Source organism: Branchiostoma floridae, chromosome 6 (genome assembly GCF_000003815.2).
Source record: "Branchiostoma floridae strain S238N-H82 chromosome 6, Bfl_VNyyK, whole genome shotgun sequence".
NCBI lineage: Eukaryota > Metazoa > Chordata > Leptocardii > Amphioxiformes > Branchiostomatidae > Branchiostoma > Branchiostoma floridae.
Window position 1 is genome coordinate 27,505,660 of NC_049984.1, and position 24,494 is coordinate 27,530,153.

Here is a 24,494-nt window from a genome sequence, read left to right on the forward strand (position 1 = left end):
ACCTATTGGTTCTCTGTTTTCTATATTTCCAAACAGATTACTCACTCCTGTGATTTCTCCCACAATATTGACATAATTTGTAACTTGTATACAGTCGTACTGATTGGCACTACATAATTTTTGTATACAGTAATGATGACCTGAAGTGACAAGATCAGTCCATGACAGAAGACGACTCCTTCCTTGACTGAAGATGGTATGCAGGTAATACTGATTCACACTACATGCCGATTGACATTATACAGTACATAGTATACAGTAAATCACTGAATGAGTAATACTAATTCTAACTAACTAGTAATAACTAGTCTACATGCTGTCTGACATTGTATTGGTAGTAATTTGCAGTTCATGCAACATTTTTTCACGTGACTACAGGCAGGGGAGTTGACATTACATGTAGAACACTCCGAAGTACCTGCACTGTTTTTGTATCTTACTTTTTACTTGTGCATTTCTTGTGTATCATTGAAATGTAAGATCATGGGAAGCCTAGCCTATGGTGTTGGTTGGGCAGACCCCGATCAGATGGCTTGTGAGTGTTGACTTGAGTCGTGCCACAGGGTCGGGAATGGTACAGGTGGGTCTTGCCAGGGAGTTAAACAGTGCATGGACATGCTCAACTCCCTGCTCTGCCATGAACCCCAGCCCGAACCCCCACCTCCTGATGCAGGGAACCACATGATCTTCTAGCATGTGCATCTTTATTGGTACGGTGCCATTGGGGACATTGCTTCTGTAGTATGACATGAAGTCTTTGATGGCTTTGTCTGGAAAAGCAAATAAGAGTAAGCATAAATGAGTGTACGTTAAGAAGCGGGTTGTATTGACAACGTTGGTTAAGTAGAAGAATGTACTTAATATTCTAAGAAAATAGTTTGTACATGTACATACCTAGCTCACATACTGCAGTCTCCTCCATGGGACCTCCATGGGAGTAGAGCTTGTGACATCTTGCAAAACGACTGAACAGCTCCTTGTATGTCCCCGCCGTTGACGTCGCTCTGGGCACAAGGGATAGCGGCAGATCTGGAAACTTGTCCATGATCTTGGTCACTGTACGTTCCACCATCCCTGTTAGTTCATCTATGGCATCATCCTGTGTATAAAAAAAGGAATAAGTCACAATAGACTCAATATTATACAAGGCACAAAGTCTGTGTGACCGACATAAACTCCCAAACTAAAAATAATAACTAGCTTAGTACTTGCCTGCAACATTCTGTTAACGTGGTTTCCATTGAAGGAGTTGCTGTGGAAGGCCTGCCTCTTCACACGGAGGGTCTGCAGGAGGTCATCCAGTTGGCTCGTTAAGGGTCCATCCCCCTTCTTTATGGACGCCTTCAGTCGCATTTCTTCTGCCTTAGACCTCTGCATGAATAAGTAGATGTATACAATGTAAGACATATCCCAATTATATAATCAAGTCACATTCATCCATATATATTGATCTTTAATAAATCTTGTTAAGAATATGTATGTGCCAACTTTGTACATGGTGAATTTACCAGTGAATCTTTCTGACGCACAAGCTCCTCTACCATGGAGCAAGCTTCTGCAAAGACAGCTTCATCTAACTTCTCTGTTGTTCCGTTGCAGCAGGCGAGCCAAGCCAGCTCATTTTCCTGGTCATGGAGCTCCTCCTCCACGAGGTCAGCCTCGTCGTCCAGACCCCGGGCCTGTTCGATGGCCTGTACGTAGCACCTGAACTTTCCGAGGTGGACGTCGGCCAGCAGGGCCTCCTTGGACACCTCCCCCTCGTGTAGCACTCCACACAGGTACGACTGCAGCTTTAGGTCAAGCTCATGCATATCTGTCTCCATTAGCTTGAAGGCACGAAGGTATAGCCCCAAGCTTATATGTAGACCAGGTATGATGACCTGTGAACAAATAGACAGATTTTGCCATAAGTTTAAACAATTATGTGGTGTTCCGCAAGTAAGCAATGGTCCATTTAGCAGTATTGTCAAATTGATACTTTTTTAATTAGTTTACCTGGTCTACTGGCAATGCGAACATCACGGGGGCGATCACATTGTGATGTTTTTTGGCTAATGACAACTTGCCATTAGCCTGCTCCATGAAGTCATGGTAGTGCTGCTGCAGGGTTGCCAAGGTTCTTGGTGGGATGCTTAGCCTCCGATCTTCTGACTCCGGGTTGTTCATTTCCATTTTGGTGATGTCACACCACAGGCATGGGTGGACAGCTGTGGTAAAAGTGTTAAAACAATTATTACATAGTATAACTATATATCTTTATGAGAAATAAGTCATTAACATTTTTGAAGGCTCTGTTTTCAAGAAAGAAAGTGGAAAGGGCCCTTACCACTTGCTCCGGACAGCCCGTACCAAAGGCACAGGAAGGCATAGTCTCCTGTGCCAAACACACGCATCGTATGCTCCTTGCCATCCTTGGCCCTGCAATGTGAATTTGAATCAGGTTCATTGGGAGGTGACATAAGAAAATGGTACAAAGTTAACACAGGTTTAGCTACTTGTCAAAGTAAGTACTAACTGGAAGCTCACCTCCACTTTGACCCTTGCAGATCGCCCAGTTCCTGGGCATACCGGCCGATGGCAAGCATCAGATTTTCCCGGCTGTCCTTTGCCTCAAAAATGCTGAACACAGCGGTGTTCTGCCGGGAGTTTGGATGGTCCCTGTTGAGCAGCTGGAAGGTCAGTTTGAAGGAGCCTCCCCCGTGGTCTCCCCCGACCTTTACCCAGATCTCATCTTGGGGGATTTTCCCCCCATGCCATGTAAGGCACCTGTAGAAGATAGATAATTTCCTGTAAATCACTTTTACTTTTCAACCTAGACATATATAAGCAATAACATTCTTTTTATGTACACAGGGTGACACCATAGCTGGTTGCCAGATCTTCTGTGTTGCACCAACTGTCAAATAGACTAAGGGTTAGATGAGATGAGACAAACATGCAAGCTGAGAAAATTAATGCTTTCTTACTCTGACTCCTGACACTTCTCCAGGTAGTCAAAGATGGCAGCGCCGACTGGGGAGATGTACGCACACGGAAGCAGTTGCACCTTCGTGGGGTCCGACCCATCTTTCTTCGCTCCCTTAACACAGAAAGGTAGGGTTTCGGCGTGCATGTCATATGCAGTAAGGCGCTCCCTGGCGGCCCTTCTCGTCAGTCGCTCACTCTCCATTGAGATGTTGTACATCTTAAGCCAGCTATAACAGAACAGACAACTCTGTTTAGACTATGTATACCAGTAAGGTTCTTTGTACAAGAATGTTGTAAATGTAACTTATGTTGTCTACAGAAAATGGTTTTCAATTTTACCTTCTGAGTTTCCCAAGTTGATTGTAGTTCAGTCCTATCTTTACTTTTGCCTCCAGCTGGTGACCAGAAGGGATGACAACTTGATCGAACTTCAGCTGGTGCAGCATGCTCCTCAGCTCGTCCCGTGGCACCCTCCGCAGTTCCTCCCGGAGCAGCACTCCAGGATCCCCACCACTCACCCTGTCTCTCACCTCCTCCATAACCCTAGCCTTCTTTCGAACGGTAGAACGGGCTGCCTCTGCTGAGGACTTTCTGGGCTTGGGGACATGCATGAGACGTAGGGGCTAAAATTGAAAAAAGAGACACACATTTCATTATCTGTGGGAGGGGGGAAGGTGGGAGGGAAAGAGAGTTTTTGCAAACCAAGACAAAGAGGTAGGGCGGGTGGAGACAGAATCTATAGCTGCTCTTACCATAAATTCTTATTGTCATATTGTCTATCCGACTGCTGCCTACCCCTGTGACAGGGGTCCCAGCAGCAAAAATGGATACGACGATAAATGTAAAATGTCAATTAGAGAAAACTTATGATACATACCTGTCCTGGTGTTTTTGCCTCAACAATCCTCGGGTCACGGGAGAGAGATCTCATCCGACAATACATCGAATAAAAGGCATCCTGCTGGTCAGGTGTCAGGGGACCTTTCTCACTTAGACCAACTGTTACCTTATCACTGGTAACAGATGTGGAAGGTTGGGCATCACGGGAGGAAGGAGGAGGACAGGTAGCAGGGGCAGGTGTAGTAGTCATGGTAGTGGAGGGAGGGGTTAACACTGTGCTAGGAGTGGAAGGAGGTACAGGTACATGTACGGGTGGTGGGATCACCTGAGTGTTAGTGTGAGGCACCATAAGGAGATATCTCCTTCCAGGTAGCAGAGGCGGTGTTGTGGTGTGAGAAGGAGCAGGCATTTGTGTTGTGTTTGTAGGACATTCATTATGATACTTAAGTTCATCCAGCCTCAGCTGTGCACAACAGTTTCTACAGTTAAAAATTAATTGAGCATAGCAGGACCTCCAGGTCCTGTGAACAGATGTCAGGTCACTTGCTTTTATTTGTGCTTTGCATATAGCACAGTCAGCATTGTTATTTCCAGCTATCTGGAACAACTTATGTAAGCATTCAAAGCAAAACACATGAGCACATAGTGCTTGCACGGGTAGGTATACAAAACACTGGCAAATACCACATTTGTATGCCTCCAAACTACAGATTGGTTTGAATCGATCCTCATCAAGAGGGAAGTCATCTAATGTGCTTAAGAGTTCAGAGAAAGTCTCTTCACTCATAGTTTTGGCACACTCTTCCACCTTTTCACCTTTCTCATTTTTGCCTTTCTCAGTTTTCTGAGTTTTTGGCCTACCTGGAGACTTCTTTTTTACTGGTCTCCCCCCTTTTGTCAGTGTTGCTACCTTCTCACAAGGAATGCAGGTTTTTCCATACCAGTGAGGATACCATGACACTCGTGTTGGTAGCGTGTCAGATTTCCTGTACAGTTTGCACCTACACCTATGGCAAAAGGGTGGGGGATGTAGGTAAGACCTGTCCTTTTGGACATCTACCAACCACACTTCTTTAATCTTATCGGCAAACTCAACACATGAAAGCAGTTTGACTTGTTTTGCCCTGTCTTGGTTTGTCTGCACAAACTCGCCACAAAACCGGCAAAGCTTTGCAAGGTTTTTGATGTGTTCTTGTAGTTGTGAATCAGTGCTGCAGGCAGACATTTTGTACAGTTGAGAAAAAAACTAGCAAGGTTCATGGACATCTACATCTGAAAATTGCAATACAGGTATATATTCACTATATGAATAGACAATATGAATTGTTTATCCAATGTACTACTAGTATTGTTGTTTTGACAACATAATTTTAGTAGTGCAGCAAAGAGATGTCTCCTATTTTTCTCATCTATAAAGTATTCACATTATCAATTCTAGGAGACAGTCTGTATTTTGTATCTATTGTATTATTGTTGTCACAAGAAAAGTTTAATAAGCATCAAAGAAATGTCTCCCTGTTGTTTTTTCTCTCAGCTCTTTGTAACATTCATTACATAAAGAACTCTGATGGTGGGGAGGGGGGCACATTCAGCGATATTTATCTACTTCAATACAACAACAATTTGATATGATCAGTCTCCTGAGTATTTTATTCAGGTAGAACAATTTTCTTAGGGATACAATTTAATTTAGAACAGTATAGAACGAAATACAAGACTCTACAGTAACTGATATTGTTCTAAATATGACCTACAGGTCGTGCACTCTTTGTCATTTTATCCGCTCGTAACACAAAGGAAAGAAAGCAAATGAAGAAAAGAAGCACGGATATTAGTAGTGGTAAGTATGAGATTGACAACAGATACAAAGATTACCGGTGGATAACTCCGGGAGAGGAGCAGTGCTCAGATGAAGAAGAGCAAAGTCAAGGGTATGATAAAAGTTTGCCCGGTGAAGCCCTATACCCGGAAGTGCGTGTCATGTCCCCGTATGTTTGTGATTAGAAATTATATATCCCCACAGGTCTCCTTTCATCAATGAGACCTTACAGGGCAGGATATAAACTCAAGTAAGACAACTTCTTTGAGGTTGATATGTGGTTTATTTGCTCAAAAACACCTTAGTTACGGCAAGTAAATATTCAGTTGCTATGCCGGCACGTGGGCTGCCCGTGCCGGCGTAACACGATATGACCATATTTGGGAGTGCCTCGCGATGCCGCGCAGGCGCACACTAAGGGAGCAGGATGAGAACTTTAGGCGGTGACGTGAGCTGAACTTGGGATAATTTTTTCCTGTTTTTATGGGATCATTTTTTTCCTTTGTTTTTATCGTGGCAACTATCATTGCTTGAGCTGAAATGAATTGTCTGATTCATGAATGAACAAAAACAGGTTAATCATGTGTGTCAAGTTGAAAGGCAATTAGAGAGAAACGGCGTCAATGCCAACATAACTGACCCACAATCCCCGGAAAAGTGCGGCTGCCAGCCGGCGACGGGGCCCCCAGTCCGGCCGGGTGGTGTTCGCCGAAGCTTCGTGGGCCATGTGCAGCAGCACGTGCCTGAGGCCAGCTGGCATTGTGAGTAACGTACGATTTGCTCTAAGGACACTGACGAAATATGGCAAAGCTCGTGCATGCTATAGAAAATATTCAGATCTGCTTTACTTACTATCACTATCAGTTCTCTTAGCGTTCAGTATGACTAGAACCTACACTCTCTAGCCTCCTTCTCACACCAGCATTTACGTGGCGGTGGTGGTGGGTGTTGAGCGTTGATTCGCGATTTTCAAGACGACCGAAGAATCTCTTGCCATGGGAAATCGTTTTGCTGCCACTATCTCCCATGACCAAAGATTCTTCGCCCGTGTTGAATATAGCGAACCAGCGCCCCCTAAAAAATATTAAACGCCGGCGCTACAATAACAAGTCTGTGGAGGACTACTACTTGAATACGTAAAAATACTACTACTTATTTTGCATCTTTTCACACACTAGATTTTTACCAGCACTATTCTGAGCGAGAACAGGGCAAACTTTTTTTTTTTTCAATTACAGATTGCACTGTCTTCAAACCAAATATGACACGTTCTGGTCGTCAAAATTGTACAATTTACATACCCGCTCTGCTCGAAAAGCTGCTCGAGGGCGGTCACAGCATTGTAGAGGTCCGTCATAATCGAGATGAAGTCAGGGATCGGAGAAGTCGGACATACAAAATGTACGTGCTTTCGCTGGCGAAGTAACTGGCGATATGATTCCAAACATCCCCATAAAAATAGCCATGCGCAGTCAGATACCCAGTCAGATTACGTTCTGTGATCAAAATTCCGATAACGAAAGGCCTGACACAACATTTCCCACATGGTCTCTCTTAAAACATCAAGTACTTTTTACTTCAGCTATTTTGCCTTCTCACATGGCTAGCACAACATGTCATAGAAAAACAGAATTGTGTCAACATCAAGTACTTTTTACTTCAGCTAGTTTGCCTTCTCACATGGCTAGCACAACATGTCATAGAAAAACAGAACTGTGTTAATAACATCAAATGAAGAGATAATAAAGTTGAAACAGGGAAAATATCATTTAGATCTGGTGTCTAATACCCTTTAAGGACTTCATGAACTTTAAACTCTCCTTGTCTTCTTTCTCGCATTTTGTGCCCCCCAAGTTTTGACCCTTTTTCCATCATTGAAGCAAGACAAACATATGGGTCTAATGACACTGTACTGCTGTCTGAGGGTAGCCATTGTTGGATGCTCTGGACCAAGCAAGTCGTCCTGCCTGCCACAATGGTAACAGACATCTTCGAATGAAATGAGCTTACTACTGTAATACTGTGCTTCAATGGGGGAAGCACAGTTCACAGCTCGTCTTACCACAATGCTGTCATGGTACCTACAGAAAAAAGAACACAAACGGTAAGCAGGCTACAGGAACATCTTTTTTAATGAAAACAATGGTTTTACTCATTAAAGAAAAAAATGAAAGCAGTAGCAATAGAAACTGGTGAAAAATGACAAAAGGAGCTTTATTTCTTACCTGCCACCTTCTTCAAACAAGTTGCTTCCACATGTGAAGACCATGCTGTCCCTGACTCTTCCCACAGCTTCCTCCTCCTGCCTCTTCAGTTTAGAGTGACTGAATACACATCTCGGCTTCAGACACACTGCACACCTGTAGATTAAAAGACCAAAAAAGAACTTTGCTTTACAATATATCAACCAAGAATGTCATAGACTTAATCACCAGGCAGCCCAGTGACTTGCTAAACTAAGGTGAAACACTGAGTAATGGGTACCCTGTCATGCCCAATTAGAAGGTCAATTAAAGCCTTTCACTATCACATCTACCTGATAGCCATCCGGACCTTCCCAGCTACTAGTAGACCCCTCCTTTTCTTTTTTTTCCAATCATTCTTTATTACTTTTTGCAAAACAAACAACAAAAAGAAAGCATGGCAGCTACAGATACGTTAAACAAAGCACATGTAAAACCACAAAATAAAAGCAAAAACCAGTAACAACAGTTAACGTTAGTCCTAAACCCCTTTGCCCATATTCATTCAACAATATCACTATACATTTGTTTAAGATATGGTGCTGACAGAAAATAAGTTATTTAAGTTTCCCCACTTCCCCCTGTGTTTAAGCAGTTTGCCTTGCCGAATTGCTATGTTTTTTTCTAATTTATAAAAGTATGAAACAAAGGATATGAAAGCAGACAGATTCAAAGAATGCTTACGATTTTTAAAAACAAATATTTTGCCTAAAAGGAGGATAAGATTCGACAGAACCGGGCAACGATCACTAGAAATACCGAACATTATACTGAGAGCATTAATATGCAAATGAGTACCATTTATATTGAAAAACCATTCGTCCACCTGACGCCAAAAATTTGAAGTTACACAACAGTCCCCAAAAAGGTGGACGACTGTTTCTTCTTCCTCGTTACAGAGGTTACATAGTGGGGAGTCTATCAAACCCCGTAAATATAATATTTTATTGCAAGGTAAAAATTTGAATAATAGTTTATATTGAAATATTCGAGTATATGAATCAATCGAAAGTTTATAAGGTAAACTATATATATTTTGCCATGGTAGTGGGGTGTCAAAATATTCTTCCCATGAAAGTTTAATTCTTTCAGATGAGCCCCATAGACTGGCTTCGTTCATGAAGAATTGATACAGACACTTATTAATATTACAGTTACGAAGCCAGCCTATGTTTCTACATACAGGAAGACAGACACCCAAACTTGGAGAATTCAATTTCAGCTTAGCCTTCCAAAAAGGGGGAATAGCAGACATAAGTTGATTATATTTGAATTCAGGACACACTACTCCAAATTTTGTAACAAAATCAACATATGATAAGAAGCTGTTTTCTGCGTCTAACATGTCGTTTACAAATATGACCCCCCTACTTAGAAATACCTGTGAAAAGAAAGGCTTACCACTGATAGTTATATTTGAATTTAGATGCAGAAGCTGCTGCTTCACCTCAACCGCCTCCTCAGGTGGCCTAAGTTGGTACTTCAACCATGCCTGTATAACATGGGTAAAGAATGTACTTAAAGGGGATATTTTACCTAAAAGAGATTCAAAATCCTTTTTGTTAAGTTGCGCAAAGGGAAACAAGTCAGTACGAAAGATGGAATTTGATAAAAGAATTAGCTTTGAGCAAAACCATTCCTTATTTAAATATAGTTTGGGTAGCCAAGAAGCTTTTAAAGTAAAATCTACGGCCCGCAAGTTTCTTAATTTCAGGCCTCCCTGATCAAGAACGGCGTACAAAGTTTTTCTTTTAACCCTCTCAGGTCCATCTCCCCATAGAAATTTACATATTTTTTTCTCATATCGATCAAAGAAGTCAGAGGGAGGTGTCGGGAGGGAAGTTAATAGAAAAATAAATTGTGGGACGATTAAAGTATTAACCAAGATAATTTTTCCCATAAGGGTTAAGGATTTAGATTTCCATAACATTAGAATCTTGTCTATTTTTTCGAATTTTCTATCAAAATTACTATGAACAATGTCGGACATATGTCTCGGAATATGAATTCCAAGAATGTCAACGGGGCCATCTGTCCAAAGTATTGGGAAAGAACAAGGTAAGTAGAAGTTTGTACCGCTTAAAGATCCAATCCGTAATATTCTACATTTATCAAAATTTGAGCGTAAACCAGATAGAAGGTTAAAAATCTCCAAATACTTAACCAACGCGTATAGAGAGCCAAGTTGAGATGTAATTCCAAAAGTGTCTAAACCTTTGATTTCTATATTATTTCTAATTTTACTAGCAAGCAATTCAACTCCTAATATAAAAAGATACGGAGATAAAGGACAACCTTGTCGGACCCCACGGGACAGGTTAAAGGGCTTGGAAATATAACCATAATTAATAATTTTACTAGAGATGTCACTATAAAGAATTTTAATCCATGTTATAAAAGAGTCTCCAAAACCAAAATATCTAAGTGCTTTAACAATAAATTCTACTCTGATGGTGTCGAAGGCTTTTTCGAAGTCTGCCAGGAAAATTAAACCAGGTAATTTGTTTTTCTCATAATATTCCATAATTTCTAAAATTCTCCGTATGTTATCGCTAATACATCGCCCCTGCAGGAAACCAGTTTGATCATAAGATATTAAATTTGAGATAACATTTTTTATGCGAAGGGCGAGGCATTTGGATAACACACGTGTATCACAGTTAAGGAGGGTAATAGGGCGCCAATTCTTTATATATGAAGGGTCTTTGTCCTGTCCCGATGGGTCTTGTTTAAGTAACAAAGAGATCAAACCTTCTTTTTGAGTACCAGTTAACTGTTTTTCACTGAAAGAAAAATTAAAACACTCAAGCATAGGCTGCTTTAAACAATTAAAGAAAACTTTATAAAATTCTACTGAAAGGCCGTCAAGACCAGGACCTTTCCCCCAGGGGAAAGAGTTAATTGCATCCTTCAGTTCCCCCTCAGTAATCAGACCCTCACACCCCCCACGCTGCTCAGGAGACAAAGACACACGATTAGATGTCGGGAAAAAGGGTTCAAAAACATCGTCGTCCACCGACATGGGCGGCTCCTCAAATGAATAAAGGTTTTGATAGAAATTAGCTTGCTCCTCAAGAACATGCAGCGGATTAGTTTTAACCTGACCATCTGTCGTTACAAATCTAAACATATTCTTCCTGGCCTTATCCCTAGTAACTAAATTCATAAAAAATTTCTCCCCTTGCTCCATCCACTTGGCTCTCCTACTGGCAATCATATTATTAGATTTTATTTGATACAAAATTTCTAAATCATGTTTCTTTTCTTGTAACTTATCAAAAGTTGTTGAATTTGGAACAGAGTCTAACTCTACTTGTAGTCTACAGATTTCATTAACTAGAGAATTTTCCGCTTTTTTACGTTGTTTGTATTTCCAAGAAGAGTATTTAATGATGTGTCCACGAACACAACATTTAAAAGAGTCCCAGACAATATGAGGATTTGCAGAACCCTTATTACAAAGGAAAAAATATTTTATGAAGTCTGAGGTTTCTCTAACAAATACTGGATCACTTAACAAATCTTGGTTAAGTCGCCAGAAACCTTGACCCCTGGGTATTGGTGAGGTGATAAGTGAAATTCCAATAAGGGAATGATCAGATCTAAAACTATCTTCTATCTTAACGTATTGTACGGAAGACACTAGAGAGAAAGATATTAAAAAGTAATCAATGCGGCTGGCCTGAAAACGACGTCTCCAAGTGTATCTCCTTTCGTTAGCATTCTTATGTCTATAAATGTCTATTAAATCAAGATTTGCACAAAAAGAGTTAATTGCCTGAAGACATTTAGGATGGTAGCTAGAAAATCGATGCCCGGTTCTGTCCATGTCTGAATTTAAAACAGTATTAAAGTCTCCTACAGCAATAAAGGATGATCCAGGATCTATGCAACTTTGTAAAGTAGTTTCCAAATTTGTAAAAATAGAAGGGTCGTCCGAATTAGGGCCATAAATATTGATTATGCAGAAACGTGTAGACTCTAACGAAACATCCAACAAAATCCACCGACCGGAGTTGTCACTCAAGGTCTGATGGACAGTATAGGAAATATTTGCCTTAAATAAGATCATTACACCTCTGCTGTTGCTTAAACCATGATTGAAGAAAATGTCTCCCCCCCATTCGGACCGCCATTCTGTTTCCACTGCTTGTGTGGAGTGGGTCTCTTGTAAACAATACATTTTGTAAGATTTGTCTTTTAACCAAGTAAAAACTTCATTTCGCTTCCTGCGGTCTCCCAGTCCATTGCAATTGTAACTACAGATTTCTACCTTAGGCTGTGTCATGAAATAGGTACATGAATAGTAAATGTTTTATAAAGATCAAAAAAGGAGTGGAGTCCGCAGGAAGCAAGAATTAAAGTTTGACAACAATGCGAAATATTTATATTGTATCTACTGGGCAATGAGGGTTTTTCATAGTTAACAGTACTGTAAAGAACACATTTGCATTTGAGAAAACAGGAACATAGAAAAACATGCCATGCACATAACCAAACATGCTCTAAAAAAGCACGCATATTTCTACTACAAAGCAACTCAAACAATGGTCGACTAATCCTTAAATAGTTTCACAAACATCAAAATTTACTTTACTGTACCAGTGTTTATTTGTTGGTATGCAGAAAAAAAAAGACGATACTATCTCAGCAAAAAGATCCTACAAAAAGAAAAAATAAGCTGGCATTTCCTCTCAACATAAAATAAGAATAATAAAAATAAAAATAAAAATAAAACATGTCTAAGGAGTTGCCATTAATAACACATCTGTTTTTGCCATACTACGAATGAGAAATACACAACTGACTTTTCATTCAGAGGAAAAAGCAACTACCTGGTACTTTTGAAACTACATTGTATATTATATACATACATTTTTTAAACTTTAGCATATCAATGACTTTAGTCTTACACTATTTAAACATTTCCGCATACAAAACAATCCAATAACAGCAACAAGAGAGAAAAGAAAATAGGAACTAAGGTATAATTAATCAAGTCATCTATCTTGTTGCTAAAATGCGGAAAAAGAAGGAGAGCAAAAAAAAGGAACAAAAACTAAGGGAGAAGTCATGCGGATTCAGCCTCCATCCTACTCGGAGGAAACAACAACAGCAACCAAAGGTCTCAACATTTTCTCCCATGTGAAAAAACACCGGATTAATTACAAACTGATTACATTCACCCGTGTCTATCAGACTCAGAACGCAAAGCGGGGAAAAATCAACCGGAGATAGAACAAAAATCAGGGACAGTCCATCTCTTGAGCCAAAGGTCCGAAAACATTAGTTTTTTTCACGTCCGGCTGTTGTTCTGGAGACCTGGAAGCTTGGCGTTTAGCGAAGGTCTTCCTTCGCTGTACCACAAACTCCCCCGTTGTGTCGCCTGCCACGCCCTGCTGCAGGTCCTCCTGGCATGTCAACAACACCCGGCGATCCCCACGTGTCGCCCAGATTCTTCCCTCGATCGTTACCCAAACAGCTGACAGGGGATTGTTATCACCTCCATTAGTAATCAGCTGTTTTGCTTGGTGGAAAAGCGCCCTACTAGCTGGTGACAAATCGGGACGAATAGAGATGAAAGAACCTTCGCCGTTCTTCTTCCCTTTGAGAGCCTTTCTTTCCTCATAGACCTTCCTTTTGGCTAAGAAAGTTGCGAACTTAACTATGAGGTGTCGGTTTTTCCCTTTTCCGCCCAAATAGTGGATGTTGTCAATTTCCCCCGGCAAAATGTTCACCTGTAGATACTCCTTGACAAATTCAACGAATTTGTTTGGGAGGTCTTTCTGATCGTAAGTGTCTGGGAAGCCCCAAACACGTAAACAGTTCTTCCTAGAATACTGCTCGCTATGGAACTGGCGTGCTTCCAGTGATTCGATCTTCCCCTGGAGATTCTTTATCAGTTCATCTTGAGATTTGATTTTTTCTTCGTGACAACAGAGAATATCCCCCATCTTTTTCATGTCGTTTTTCATTTCGTCGAAATTCCCGTTCAGTTTGGTGAAGTTTGTTGCGTTTTCAGCTTTGAGTTCATCTAATTTTATCAATAGAGCCTCCATGTTTACTATCGTTCAGTTTATAGAGGAGTGAGAATAATAAATCAAGTACTCACGACCATTGACGTTGCACTGTACTACTGGTTTAGAACATGTTTTAAACAATTAGTTGTCCGGTCACGGCAAACCTAGATCTTGAATGTTGATGCGCCAAAACTTAAATGTTGTCTCGTGCGCCACCTGGTCAGCCACAGTAATTGCGAGAGGGTGGGGGGTCGCTCTGAAACAGACAAATAGCAAACCCGGCAGCAAAACTGTGTCCAAAAAGGAATGGACAAGAGATGATGTAGTGGTAATATAACTGTAACAGGTCCAAAATCTGAAAAGAAACTTACCGGCGGGGGCTCCAAAAATGGAGCCCGCTGCGGTCAAATCGCTTGCTAGGACCTAGTCTGGAGTAGTCTGCACAATGGCCCTCCCCATTCGATCCTTCGAGGGCAAATTTTGTCAGCAAAATGAGTTCTTCTCTGGCAAAAAAGGGTCGTAGAAGATGGAATAGACACTCATCTGCAACACTTCACCTCGATTGACGATCGATGGCAAACAAAAAGTACTTAAAAACTGAAGTTTGCAACCCCCAATATGGGAGAGCCTTTCAACCGTGACCGGACCTGGAAGCGCCCTCTTGCGTTCTCCTTTTCTTGTCAGTCTCATCCTTTTCACTTAGGACTTTTTAGTGATGGCCTGTCCTCTTCAGTTGTGCAGCTCCCATACACTTCAGCAAACTTCCTGTGTAAAAACAAAACAAAAATACTGTTTATGTTTTCCCCCTCATTTTAGATTATCTTCCTGAATTTGAAAATTTGAACACATGCAAATATTCTAATCTATCAAAAAGACCAAAATTACCAACAGGGTACAACACCTGACTTTTTGTTAAGGTCACTGTGACATGGGAGACAAAATTCAAGTTACTCACTTGTAATGCTCTCTGGAAACATCCAAGGTTGGATCTGGTAGGAAGGAGACGGTCTCAAATACATCCGCTGGAAGTCGTGGTGGACATAGGTTGCAGACAAAGCAGCCTGGCTCAGTGCACTTCTTGACTTGAAATGTGTAGTGTGTTTGCTTTGTATGATTCTTCAGAAAGTCAGACAACTTTGCATACTTTGCCAAGTCCTTTGCTTGCATTGACATTGCACTGTTGGCTGTCAGATCACTGTCAATGATAGACAGGACATTCATGATTTCTTCAATCTGTTCATCTGATGCTGCTTCATGTGTCTCAATCCTCTCTCCCTTCAACTGCATTCTTCTGAATCTTTCATTGACTAGCTCTTTCACGGGTTGTAGTGAAGTGTTGAAAGCTTGCTGGAAACCAGGGCACGTCTGAGCTTCCTGTCGTACACTTGTCAGATTAGACTTTCCCTTCACCCTTGCCTCAAACTGATTGTCCATCTTCTCCCTTGCAAGGGAAACATTCTGAAGGGCAAGATTGAGGACTGACATGACTCTTTCCGCTGGGTTTAACCAGCTCCCATTTGGTGCACATCTAGCAGCGATCAACACATCAAGGTCCAAAGCGATAAACAGTGCAATGTATGACAGCTTGACGGTTAGATATGTAACTCTATGGTCAGGACCCCCATCTGTGTAAATCAACAGTATTGGACTGTCTAGGTTGACGTCATCTGAGCTTGCAACTGAGCGCAGTATGTTACATACTTCAGTTGCATGCCTCCCGGGGGTTGAAGGTTGAAACACCTTCTCTTTTGTCGTCACAAATACCCGTCCCCTGTGGAAGGATCCATCAATTGTTTCAGGGACTTGGTTGAGCAAGACAACTGAAGGGATCAATCCAGCAACATGCCAGTCATGGTCAAGGGCAACCAATGGAGTTCCCACTGGAACTAATGACTTGTTGTGTCCTCGGACCCCGCTTGATACAGGATGCCCTGGCTCTCCTAACGGAACTATGGCTTTGTCGTCCAGACAGATCATTTTTGCATGCTCTCTGTACTTGCATGCAAACTCCTTCATGTATTTGAATTGGGTTGAGGCATATTTTGAATCCTCATGTTCCACCCTGAGTACTCTTGACTGGACTGCATACTTGACATCAAACCTAAAGGTGTGCCTCACAGCTCTGTTAGTAAAAGGGTTGGTAGGCCAGAACTGTAGCCTTATCCACTCAACAGAAGGAATGGCTGACCCTGGTGGCATCCTTGCTTCAACTTTCCTTTGCAGGTCTTCAACAGATATCACAAAAGGTAAGTACATGTATTCTTGTACATGTCTTCTTGCATCTACTTGACACTCTTCTAGTAGTTTAGCAGTTTCTTGCCAAAACTGTTCGAAGATTGTGCTCCCTGGGTTGCCATTGCACTTCCGAAGGTCACACAAAATATCAGCTTCCTCTGTCTCCAAGAAGAACTGTTTGACCCTATCATCTATCAGTTCTTGGTCATAGCTTTCTGCTGCTGCAGAGTCTTGTGTAAGATTTTTTTAGATTGCCCTGATGAGCATGGGTTGGAGATTAGCTTTATTACTATATCTGGAAATAAAACATCGCCTCATCTCCCTTGTTGAGTACTGCGGTAATCGTTTCGTTACATTCATAATTACCGCAGCGTTCCGGGATTCGTGGTCATGTCTTTCCCTGTCCACCCTCCACAGAAGGGTCACTGTTCCCAGATAATTGCCATATGGCATTGTGTATATTGAAACATCATGAGTCACTTCCAGATGTGTGATAAACTTTCTTCTTTGAAACCTGTCTACTGGAGCAAATTCTGATATGTTAATGGGATGGTAAGTAGGGCTGTTGTCTAGGCATTCCATCAGAGCCTTGTACTCCCTGTTGCATTTACTGGAGGCAAGCAGAGTCTTGCCCTCTGCAGCATTCGCAGGATTTCGCACTGGTGTTGTTGAGGCCTTGGTTTGTGAAACCCGCACACAAGACTGTTGTAGGTAAGTCCTATACTGCACTATTGCTTCACACAAACTAGACACATCCTTTACAAACTTCTTATTCCTGCTAGACTGAACAACTGGTAGCAAAAGCAAGGTTGAGAGCTTTTCAATGTGACTGCTCAGTGTTTCTTTAGTAAGACTGGGCTCCGAATGTCTATTTTCCTTCCATCTGTGACGCCCTTGGAAACCTTGAAATGTCAAGGGGATGGCAATTCCCCTTGCTTTGAATTTCTCATGGTGGGCATCAAGATACCATAGACAATCCCTTAGTTGACTAGCTACACGTGTGCCTACATGTATGTCATCCTTAGTGAATCCTGCCTCTACAGTGTCCATATAGTCAATAACATCATTCAATAACTGCTCTGTGGCAATCGACTTTTCTTTATCCTTCTTTGGAGGTAGGTGGGAGTCATCCCTCCGTGCACTCATTAGAACATCAAAGGCACTTTTCTCGTTTCCACTGCTGGACGACTTCTCTTGTTCTGCTTGTACATTGTATGTTATATGCCTACAGTTGAAAGTTATGGCAACACTTACTGGATGGTGGAGGTCAACTTTAGTACCACTACAGTCTTTGCTGTCTTGTTGGCTGATATAGACATGGGTGTTTTGAGATCTGAGTGAGCTGTAGTTGTCATTACTATTAGGATCTGATGATGTAGGCAAACTTTTTGTGAAAATATCTCCAAAAGTTTCATCTCCCTTGACCAGCTGTACCACATCAGATATTTTGTTGCTTCCATGGTAAATTTTGACCATTACAAAATGTGTGTGCACGTGTACTGGCTCCATGCTTCATCTGTTTGAAAGAAAAAAAAAATTGATTTAGTATATTGATAATTGATAAAATTTTTTGTACACAGGCAAAGTATGTTGTAAAAATAAACGAGTTCTACTTGGGTTATTTACTAATTTACCAATTAAATACACGAAAGTCACATGAAGAGACAGGTTGAATACATCACAGATCGATTACAATCCAGTTTCAGTTTCAGAATCTACTGCCATCCTTTGTGATAAAGGCTCAGGGAGGCCTTCTTACGTAGCATCCATGCTGTTGAAAGGGTTGATAGCCTCTTTTGAGTTCCATTTTAGGTTATTTTTGTAAGTTAGACGAGATTTTAACATCCAAAATCCAGAGTTTCAAATCCGCCCCCCACCCACCTCAGTGCTGTACGGAAGATCTTGGTGACTCCACTTCTACTTCTACCTATACACAGTTGAAATAGATATTCTTTCCACACAATACAAACTCTCTCAATGATATTCATTGTCACAAATAACTTTTAAGGGACTAAATTTACTTACCTAGTACAAAGTTTTTCGGCATCGCAAAAAACTTCTTGTAAACTTGCTTGAATTTGCCTCTGTAGAATAATGGTGTGTGGTTGGCTAACTTGCATCATGTGACCATTGCATGTAGACGCCACCTGTTAACATTTGCTTGAACTGCAGCAAATTTCACTAAACATTGCCTGCTTTTGAGCCAGCTCTGTTGCGGGTCATTTTTAAGTTGTTTTTATTTTTATTTCCATTCGGCAAAAAACGAAGCGGCGAATCCGTGAACCAAGGAATTAAATTGGTGTGGCCTAAGACAAACAAAGAGTGTTGACCCCAGCTGCGAAAGTGGTGATATCTACGCCTTTTATGGTCTGAGGTGATAATCTACTCCTGTTCCTTTCTTTCAGATAGAGAGTGAATTACGTTTATTTACTAGATCAGCTCCAAACGCCCACTGCTCTTCCACCACTCACTGCATTTCGAACAGTTTCCCAATTCATCTAGTGAATATTTGCTAAAACAAAGGAATGTCCTAAAACGTTGTCTGCTATTTCCATGTGTTTGGGCTCAAGTAAACCCCGTGCCATGAAATTGTGGTGTTTTCCATTTACATTGTATGATAATTTTTCGAGCCAAACACGTTCTTGTATGTCCACCGGTATATAGTGCAATATACATACCATGAAAACCTGCAACATGAAATATACAGTAAAATGTCGAAGTTACAAAAAACACAAACAGTAACGCTGTAGGCATATTATTTCTTCCGTACACCTGCACAATTTGGTACTCAATGGTTGATCACGAAACAAACATCAAAATACAGAAAATATACACAAATTTGTCAAGTGATAACGGGCTATGCATAGCGTAAGCACGCAAAAAGGTTAACATCAAATACACAGGAGAAGAAAGCTCCTATCCACGACTTAGTTCTGTCTTTTTGCTTTTTTACTTTTCATTCTAGATGGTTGCTCTTTCCGTGGTGACTTTCGCTTCCTGCCAATGGTTTGCTTGGGAGCACGCAACCCTACCACTCTGCCGACGACCTTCGTACTCTTCTTCCCTCTGATTGGCTGGCTGTCACTTGTGAGGACGTTTCTAGCATCATCTTCCCCTGCAACATTACATTTCACCATCTTTAGTATGAATAACATGCTTTCATATGGAATGCAAACTGGTTTCAAGAATTTAGATACCAAAATCTCAGCCTCCAAAAGGGAACATTTGTCTAAACCGTCTACAGGATACGATATTTATATCTACATGCATGTACATGTAAATGTTACCTGCTGTAGCTTCGTCTTCACTGTCATCTGCTGCTTCAGCGCTCCCGTAGCTGTGTTGGATATCTCTTTGCTTTATCCCCTTTTTCCGCTCTTCGCTATCCAGGACACGGGCGACCTTTGCGGATGAAACATCACGATCATGTTATAACCTACGAAAAAATGTTTCGATAGGCCAAAAATATAACGCAATCGTAATACAGGCAACCTACGCCCCAGTTGTATTGGACACGATCGTCTACCATACGACATTTTTGTCAGAATCAGTAACGAAAAAATACCCCGGGTCACGATTTCTGGAACTGATGTAGTATATCAAGTTTGATGACATTATGTCTACTTGAAGTGTACTGGAACAACCAATTTGTGGCGGCATGAATACAAGTCATGACTTGAGTGTGCCGTCACCATGTCTTGTAAATATATGTTGCAATGCAAAAAAAAACAACTACATATATCAGACTCAAAATGTTTCTTACTTTCAAGGCGATGCGCTGGGCCTTCTTCCTGTCTGTCTTTGCCCTCTCTGGGTCCTTGTTCCGTTCCACCAACGCCTTCTCTACATTTTTAATCATACCGGGCGGGATGGGTAACTTCATCCTTTTGAACAGCTCTACTGTCCAGTGTTTGAAGTCCGGCCCGATGGGTAGGGAGGCCTGCTCCCAAGAAACACAGCTTTGTAGAAGGCCCATGTCAGTCTTAACGATATAATGCAGGCGACTCAAGAAAACATCTTTAGACCGAAGTCTTATCAACAAATTGTGCGATGCTTCGGGCAGATTTGAGTTGCCTCGGCCCAGATCAGGGTGGATGATATCGTGTGTCTGTTCTGTCCGACGTGCCGTCTCAATCTCATACATCTGGCTGTGTAGTGGACAGGAAATGGACGGCTTTGAAGTGTACGGCTTCCCCCTGCCACAGACCGGCTCCTCACCTTTGCCTTTCTTCTTACACTTCTCGCAGGTGCATGTTTTTTGCGGATGGAAGTCGCATGTCTGCTTCTTCTTTGTTTTTGGTTCCTTCCACGAGTGGATGTTACGGCCGTGATACTTTCCCAAAGCTAGCAGCCTGTCCTTCAGTGCGTCTGCTGATCCGGCCTGCACGACTCAGCAGAAGAAGTTTATTCTTGCCTTCCGGATGAACGCATCTGTGATGCAGCCACATCCTTTCCCGTGCGACTTGCCTTCGCAGACGCACTTTACACTGTTGATTTGTGGGAATTTCTCCTGGTGTTTGGACCGGTATACTTTGGAGACCGTTTTCTTGGGTTTGAGATCAGACAAAACTTTTTGATGTGAGCGTGCAACGTGTCCAGAACACAGCATCACCTTGTGCTTGTTTTCGTCAGGGAAATGAGCCCTGAAAGATAGTGCAGACGAACGGTCCCCGTCCTGCCAATGAACTTCGGGGGAAATACCATCACGTACAGCCTGTTCCCACAGCATTTCTAGGCCTACTCCTTCTCCGCTCTTGGAAGTGCCCTTATAAAGCGGAAAGTCTTCAGACGCTACAGTGTCATTACCTTTCATACAAAGATGGGCAACGTACAGCAAATAATTGTTCATTGCATTACGAACAGTGACCGTGCAGTTCTTACTATGGAATCCACGTGTGCCCCACGTTCCATCTGCTTGTGTCACAGCTCGCTTGGCGCTTCCAAGCTCCTCTGCAGGCAACTTTCTCATCTCTGTTTTGGCGGCTTCACAGTGCTCGTGAACGAGTTTTCTGGTGATTGGGTAAACGGCATGGATCACTGTTTGGATTTTTTTTGTTTAGTGTTTCTAGTGCTAAGGCTTGTCCAAGGATCCTGTTGTAACCGGCGTAAGTGTTTCCAGAAACCAGCATCGCAAGGCACAGGGCGAGGGAAACTTGGTGCCGGCGTGAGGACTCCACATATGTAGAGGAGTCAAAGTTTATACCAGGCATCGAACACCCACTACAGCTGTAGACAATACGCAGACCACCGCCAAGGCCTACCTTCACGCACTGTCGGGGAATCAACATTCCGTTGCAACCCTTTGTGCGGCATCTCACAATACCAGTGACATCGTTCACGAACTTCTGTACCTGACATATCTGCCCAACATAATAACCATCTTCACATACAATAGACTCCGTCTCTTGTGTATTATTCTGGACGTTTGGAAAGGCTAACCTTCGAGCGGACGTGACAACATTACCTTCCTCCGTTAGGGACTGTGAGGTGGTCGCAGACACCGGTGAGTCGATGTCATCGAGACATGCCCTTGTTTTTCAGTTTTCGCTTCAAGGTGTCAGTTCTGTAGTTCGATCCACTAGGCAGGACTTGACCAAACTGTTCTCTGCGATGGTCTTGATGGATGGTTGTAATCCCTGACGTCTTCCTGAAAACCGACCGATGTGACAGCGATCTCGCCCCCGATTTCTCATTCGAGATTGTGAACAATGTGGGTGTTCACATACAGTTACACACAAATATATCTATTGCCTATAATTACATGTATAAAGTGAACAAATAGATGAAATATCGCAATGTTTGAATGGTCTTGTTACATGCCAACATTTACTTTTATCAAACAGGAAGACCTCCAGCCTCTTCTTCATCACATTGAGTCCGCACAGACGGTTCAACACATAAAAAAACATATTGTTTACAGCCAAACCAAAAACCAGTGCCATGATCTGTGGGAGCTATTGAAGAACAGTTCCAAAAAAGAGAAGGCAGTTAGAATGTTTCATGCTAGCATTTCAGCCAAAGCCAAGGCAGAAATTTTGGAAGAATTCAGGACCGGATCTGTGCGAATTGTGGTGTCAACTATTGCTTTTGGCATGGTTGGAAAATGTCAAGTTATTGTCTTTCCTCGTAATATAAATTTCATGAGGTTAAATGAACACTGGTCAACAATACAAACATTGCCTTTTCCATTTGCCAATTGTACTACTCTAAGAATCTCCTGATTCACACCAAGCTTTTGTATATAATTCTTTATCTGTATTATGTAGCTAATAAGTAGTAGCTAATGGAGGAAGAGTCAGGTCCATCCGTGCAACCAGCACACCCGGATGATGATGATGAGTAGCTAATAGCAGTTTCCCTTTGACACAAAATGTCAATTTCACAGCCAAAAGTCAGACCATGTTTTCTTAAATGAAATTGGGTCCATGTGAAGCTTCAAAACCCAGTCATATATAATACTTTGTTGGCAGTACTGACAAAGATGTTAGATTTTCATATATGACACTAACTGTGGCCTGAAAGGGTGTTGTTCATTGGATTGAAACATGTAAACCATACAGTAAGGTAAAATAGTGGTTATACATGGAACTTTTGCTAATACATTTATGTATGTCACGCAGGGCATCGACATTCCAGACGTTCATGGTGTGGTGGTTTACCATGTCCCAACAACCATCGGGCAGCTGTATCAGGTATACAATCATAGATGTATACATGTCACATGGGAGATTGGAATCCAGGAATCTCCTAGGGGAGATTGGAATTCCCATCTTCCCTATGGGAGATGAGAATTCTGTTAGCACAATCTTTGATTCTACCTGGAGAAATCCAGATTAGGTGAAATTGTTTTGGACAGACAACTTTTAATCAATTCTACCATAGGAAGTAAGCATACTCTACAAACTATTCTAGGTGATTCACTTCATTTTTTAGACAGAACCTTTTGTCGTTCCACTTGCTACATTGTAAGTATACTTAATGCTGTCAGATTCTTCAATTTTGGAACTGGCTTTGGAGAGGGAAATGAGCTCTTATGCATCCAGTGAATAACTTACAATGGTTGTTTGCAAATGTCACTGATTTGCATGTTTGTGACATTTGCATACAACCTTTATTAGTTAGTTGCTCAGTATTCTCAACCAGTTTTATATAAATCGATCTAACATTTCTTCAAAATATGAAGTGAGTCACCAAGACAGATAAATAGATAGCTAGATAGATATCGGAATACATGGAATTGCGACATTTTCGTTTCCCCCGAGGCAGCCTATTTGTTTTTGGCGATTTTTTATCTAAGAAGTCGGACGGGCTGGACGGAGCGGGGAACAGGCCAGTGCTGCCATATTTCATGGCAAAGCTGACGTGAAAAAAGCTGCCAAGTATGTGACAGGTTTCATCCAGACCAAGGGATGTCTTCGAGAAGAGTTACTGCAGTGCCTTAGCCAGGAAATGCAAGGCCAGCGCGAGCAATGTTGCAATACCGAGGAAGATGAAATCGACCCTGACGACCCCTCCTACTCCACTTTTATCTTTCTGAGTTACACTGGTCCTCAACCTGACGGCAACCAACGATCCAGGCCCATCTACCAGAAACGGCGCCAGGACACACATATGGGGAATGCGTTGAAGAACTTAGAGAATTGCGGGACGAGTGGTACGTTGAGAGGCCAGAACTGCTCCTCTTTGGACCAGAAGCAATCATGGCTGAGGAAACAATCACCAGCATCGAAAGCAAGTGTCGGTCAATACATAGTTTGGACGACCTGAACAAGATAAAGGGTATACAAGGGAGAGGACAAGGGAGAGGAAATTCTGGGAGCAATCAACCAGTTGTTCCCAGAAGATCACCCAAGGCAACGCAGGACAGCAAGAGCAAGAAGGCGTCCCAGTGTCAGAGGAGCCCTCCAAGACATCACCAACATACAGTAGTAGAAAACAGAATATTGCAGACCTTATAACGGGGCTGCCCTTACTCGTCCATGAGGTCTACATCCAGGTCGTTTTCTTCCTCCTCCTCTGTATCCCCCTTGTGAAGGTAGTTGTCCAGCCATTTGTCGAATGTGATTCGCTTCATTCCCTTGACGACAACACCAGCAAACTCTTTTCCGAACATCAAGCGCCTGCCTGGAGTCGGTAGGTACACTCGCTCTTCGCTGATTTTCTGCCGCATTGAGTGTATGTCTGCCTCTGAGGATTTGATTCTGAGGTGTCATTTCCCAAGTACAGTCCCATGACGTTATCACACAACACCTCGCCCAGTCAAATGGGTATCGCACCACAGTTTAAAGGTCCCACTACAACCACTCCAGTTGCCACGTCCCCAGGAGCCATACCAAAGTCATCACAAGCTACAGTAATACAGATAGATAC

General features: G+C 42.0%; 4 protein-coding genes across 4 annotated transcripts; all 4 read right to left on the bottom strand.

The window, feature by feature from the left end:
• Positions 1-210: 210 nt before the first annotated feature.
• LOC118418271 lies at positions 211-4,057 on the bottom strand. The gene is made up of 7 exons (XM_035824116.1): positions 3,974-4,057; positions 3,307-3,590; positions 2,967-3,194; positions 2,527-2,766; positions 2,327-2,418; positions 2,138-2,207; positions 211-832 (listed from the first exon to the last, which is right to left on the bottom strand). Exons 1-7 carry the CDS (start codon positions 4,055-4,057, stop codon positions 493-495), a joined length of 1,338 nt encoding a protein of 445 aa, XP_035680009.1. The 3' UTR covers positions 211-492.
• A 2,385-nt stretch (positions 4,058-6,442) lies between these two features.
• On the bottom strand, positions 6,443-8,745 carry LOC118417278. The gene is made up of 3 exons (XM_035822790.1): positions 8,163-8,745; positions 7,852-7,986; positions 6,443-7,707 (listed from the first exon to the last, which is right to left on the bottom strand). The coding sequence occupies exons 1-3, from the start codon at positions 8,171-8,173 to the stop codon at positions 7,437-7,439; spliced, it is 417 nt and encodes a 138-aa protein (XP_035678683.1). The 5' UTR covers positions 8,174-8,745; the 3' UTR covers positions 6,443-7,436.
• Positions 8,163-18,787, bottom strand: LOC118417277. Its single transcript, XM_035822788.1, has 4 exons — positions 18,150-18,787; positions 14,845-17,640; positions 14,561-14,654; positions 8,163-8,204 (listed from the first exon to the last, which is right to left on the bottom strand). The coding sequence occupies exons 2-3, from the start codon at positions 16,143-16,145 to the stop codon at positions 14,585-14,587; spliced, it is 1,371 nt and encodes a 456-aa protein (XP_035678681.1). The 5' UTR covers positions 16,146-17,640; positions 18,150-18,787; the 3' UTR covers positions 8,163-8,204; positions 14,561-14,584.
• Positions 18,788-19,051: 264 nt separating this feature from the next.
• LOC118418272 lies at positions 19,052-24,294 on the bottom strand. The gene is made up of 5 exons (XM_035824117.1): positions 24,098-24,294; positions 20,986-21,133; positions 19,888-20,505; positions 19,412-19,526; positions 19,052-19,239 (listed from the first exon to the last, which is right to left on the bottom strand). The coding sequence occupies exons 1-5, from the start codon at positions 24,292-24,294 to the stop codon at positions 19,052-19,054; spliced, it is 1,266 nt and encodes a 421-aa protein (XP_035680010.1).
• Between the last annotated feature and the right edge of the window lie 200 nt (positions 24,295-24,494).

Bases quoted from the DNA above. Each gene is read 5' to 3' on its own strand.
- LOC118418271 (XM_035824116.1), bottom strand. From the start codon at position 4,057: ATGACTACTACACCTGCCCCTGCTACCTGTCCTCCTCCTTCCTCCCGT. The intron at 2,419-2,526 runs GTGAGCTTCCAG...TTCACATTGCAG, and splicing joins CTGCAAGGGTCAAAGTGGAG to GGCCAAGGATGGCAAGGAGC. The intron at 2,208-2,326 runs GTAAGGGCCCTT...CTTTTACCACAG, and splicing joins CGGGCTGTCCGGAGCAAGTG to CTGTCCACCCATGCCTGTGG.
- LOC118417278 (XM_035822790.1), bottom strand. The intron at 7,708-7,851 runs GTAAGAAATAAA...TTTTTTCTGTAG, and splicing joins TTGTTTGAAGAAGGTGGCAG to GTACCATGACAGCATTGTGG.
- LOC118417277 (XM_035822788.1), bottom strand. From the start codon at position 16,145: ATGTACTTACCTTTTGTGATATCTGTTGAAGACCTGCAAAGGAAAGTT. The intron at 14,655-14,844 runs GTGAGTAACTTG...GTTTTTACACAG, and splicing joins GTTTCCAGAGAGCATTACAA to GAAGTTTGCTGAAGTGTATG.
- LOC118418272 (XM_035824117.1), bottom strand. From the start codon at position 24,294: ATGCGGCAGAAAATCAGCGAAGAGCGAGTGTACCTACCGACTCCAGGC. The intron at 19,527-19,887 runs GTAAGAAACATT...TCATCCGCAAAG, and splicing joins CCCAGCGCATCGCCTTGAAA to GTCGCCCGTGTCCTGGATAG. The intron at 19,240-19,411 runs GTAACATTTACA...GTAATGTTGCAG, and splicing joins TGAAGACGAAGCTACAGCAG to GGGAAGATGATGCTAGAAAC.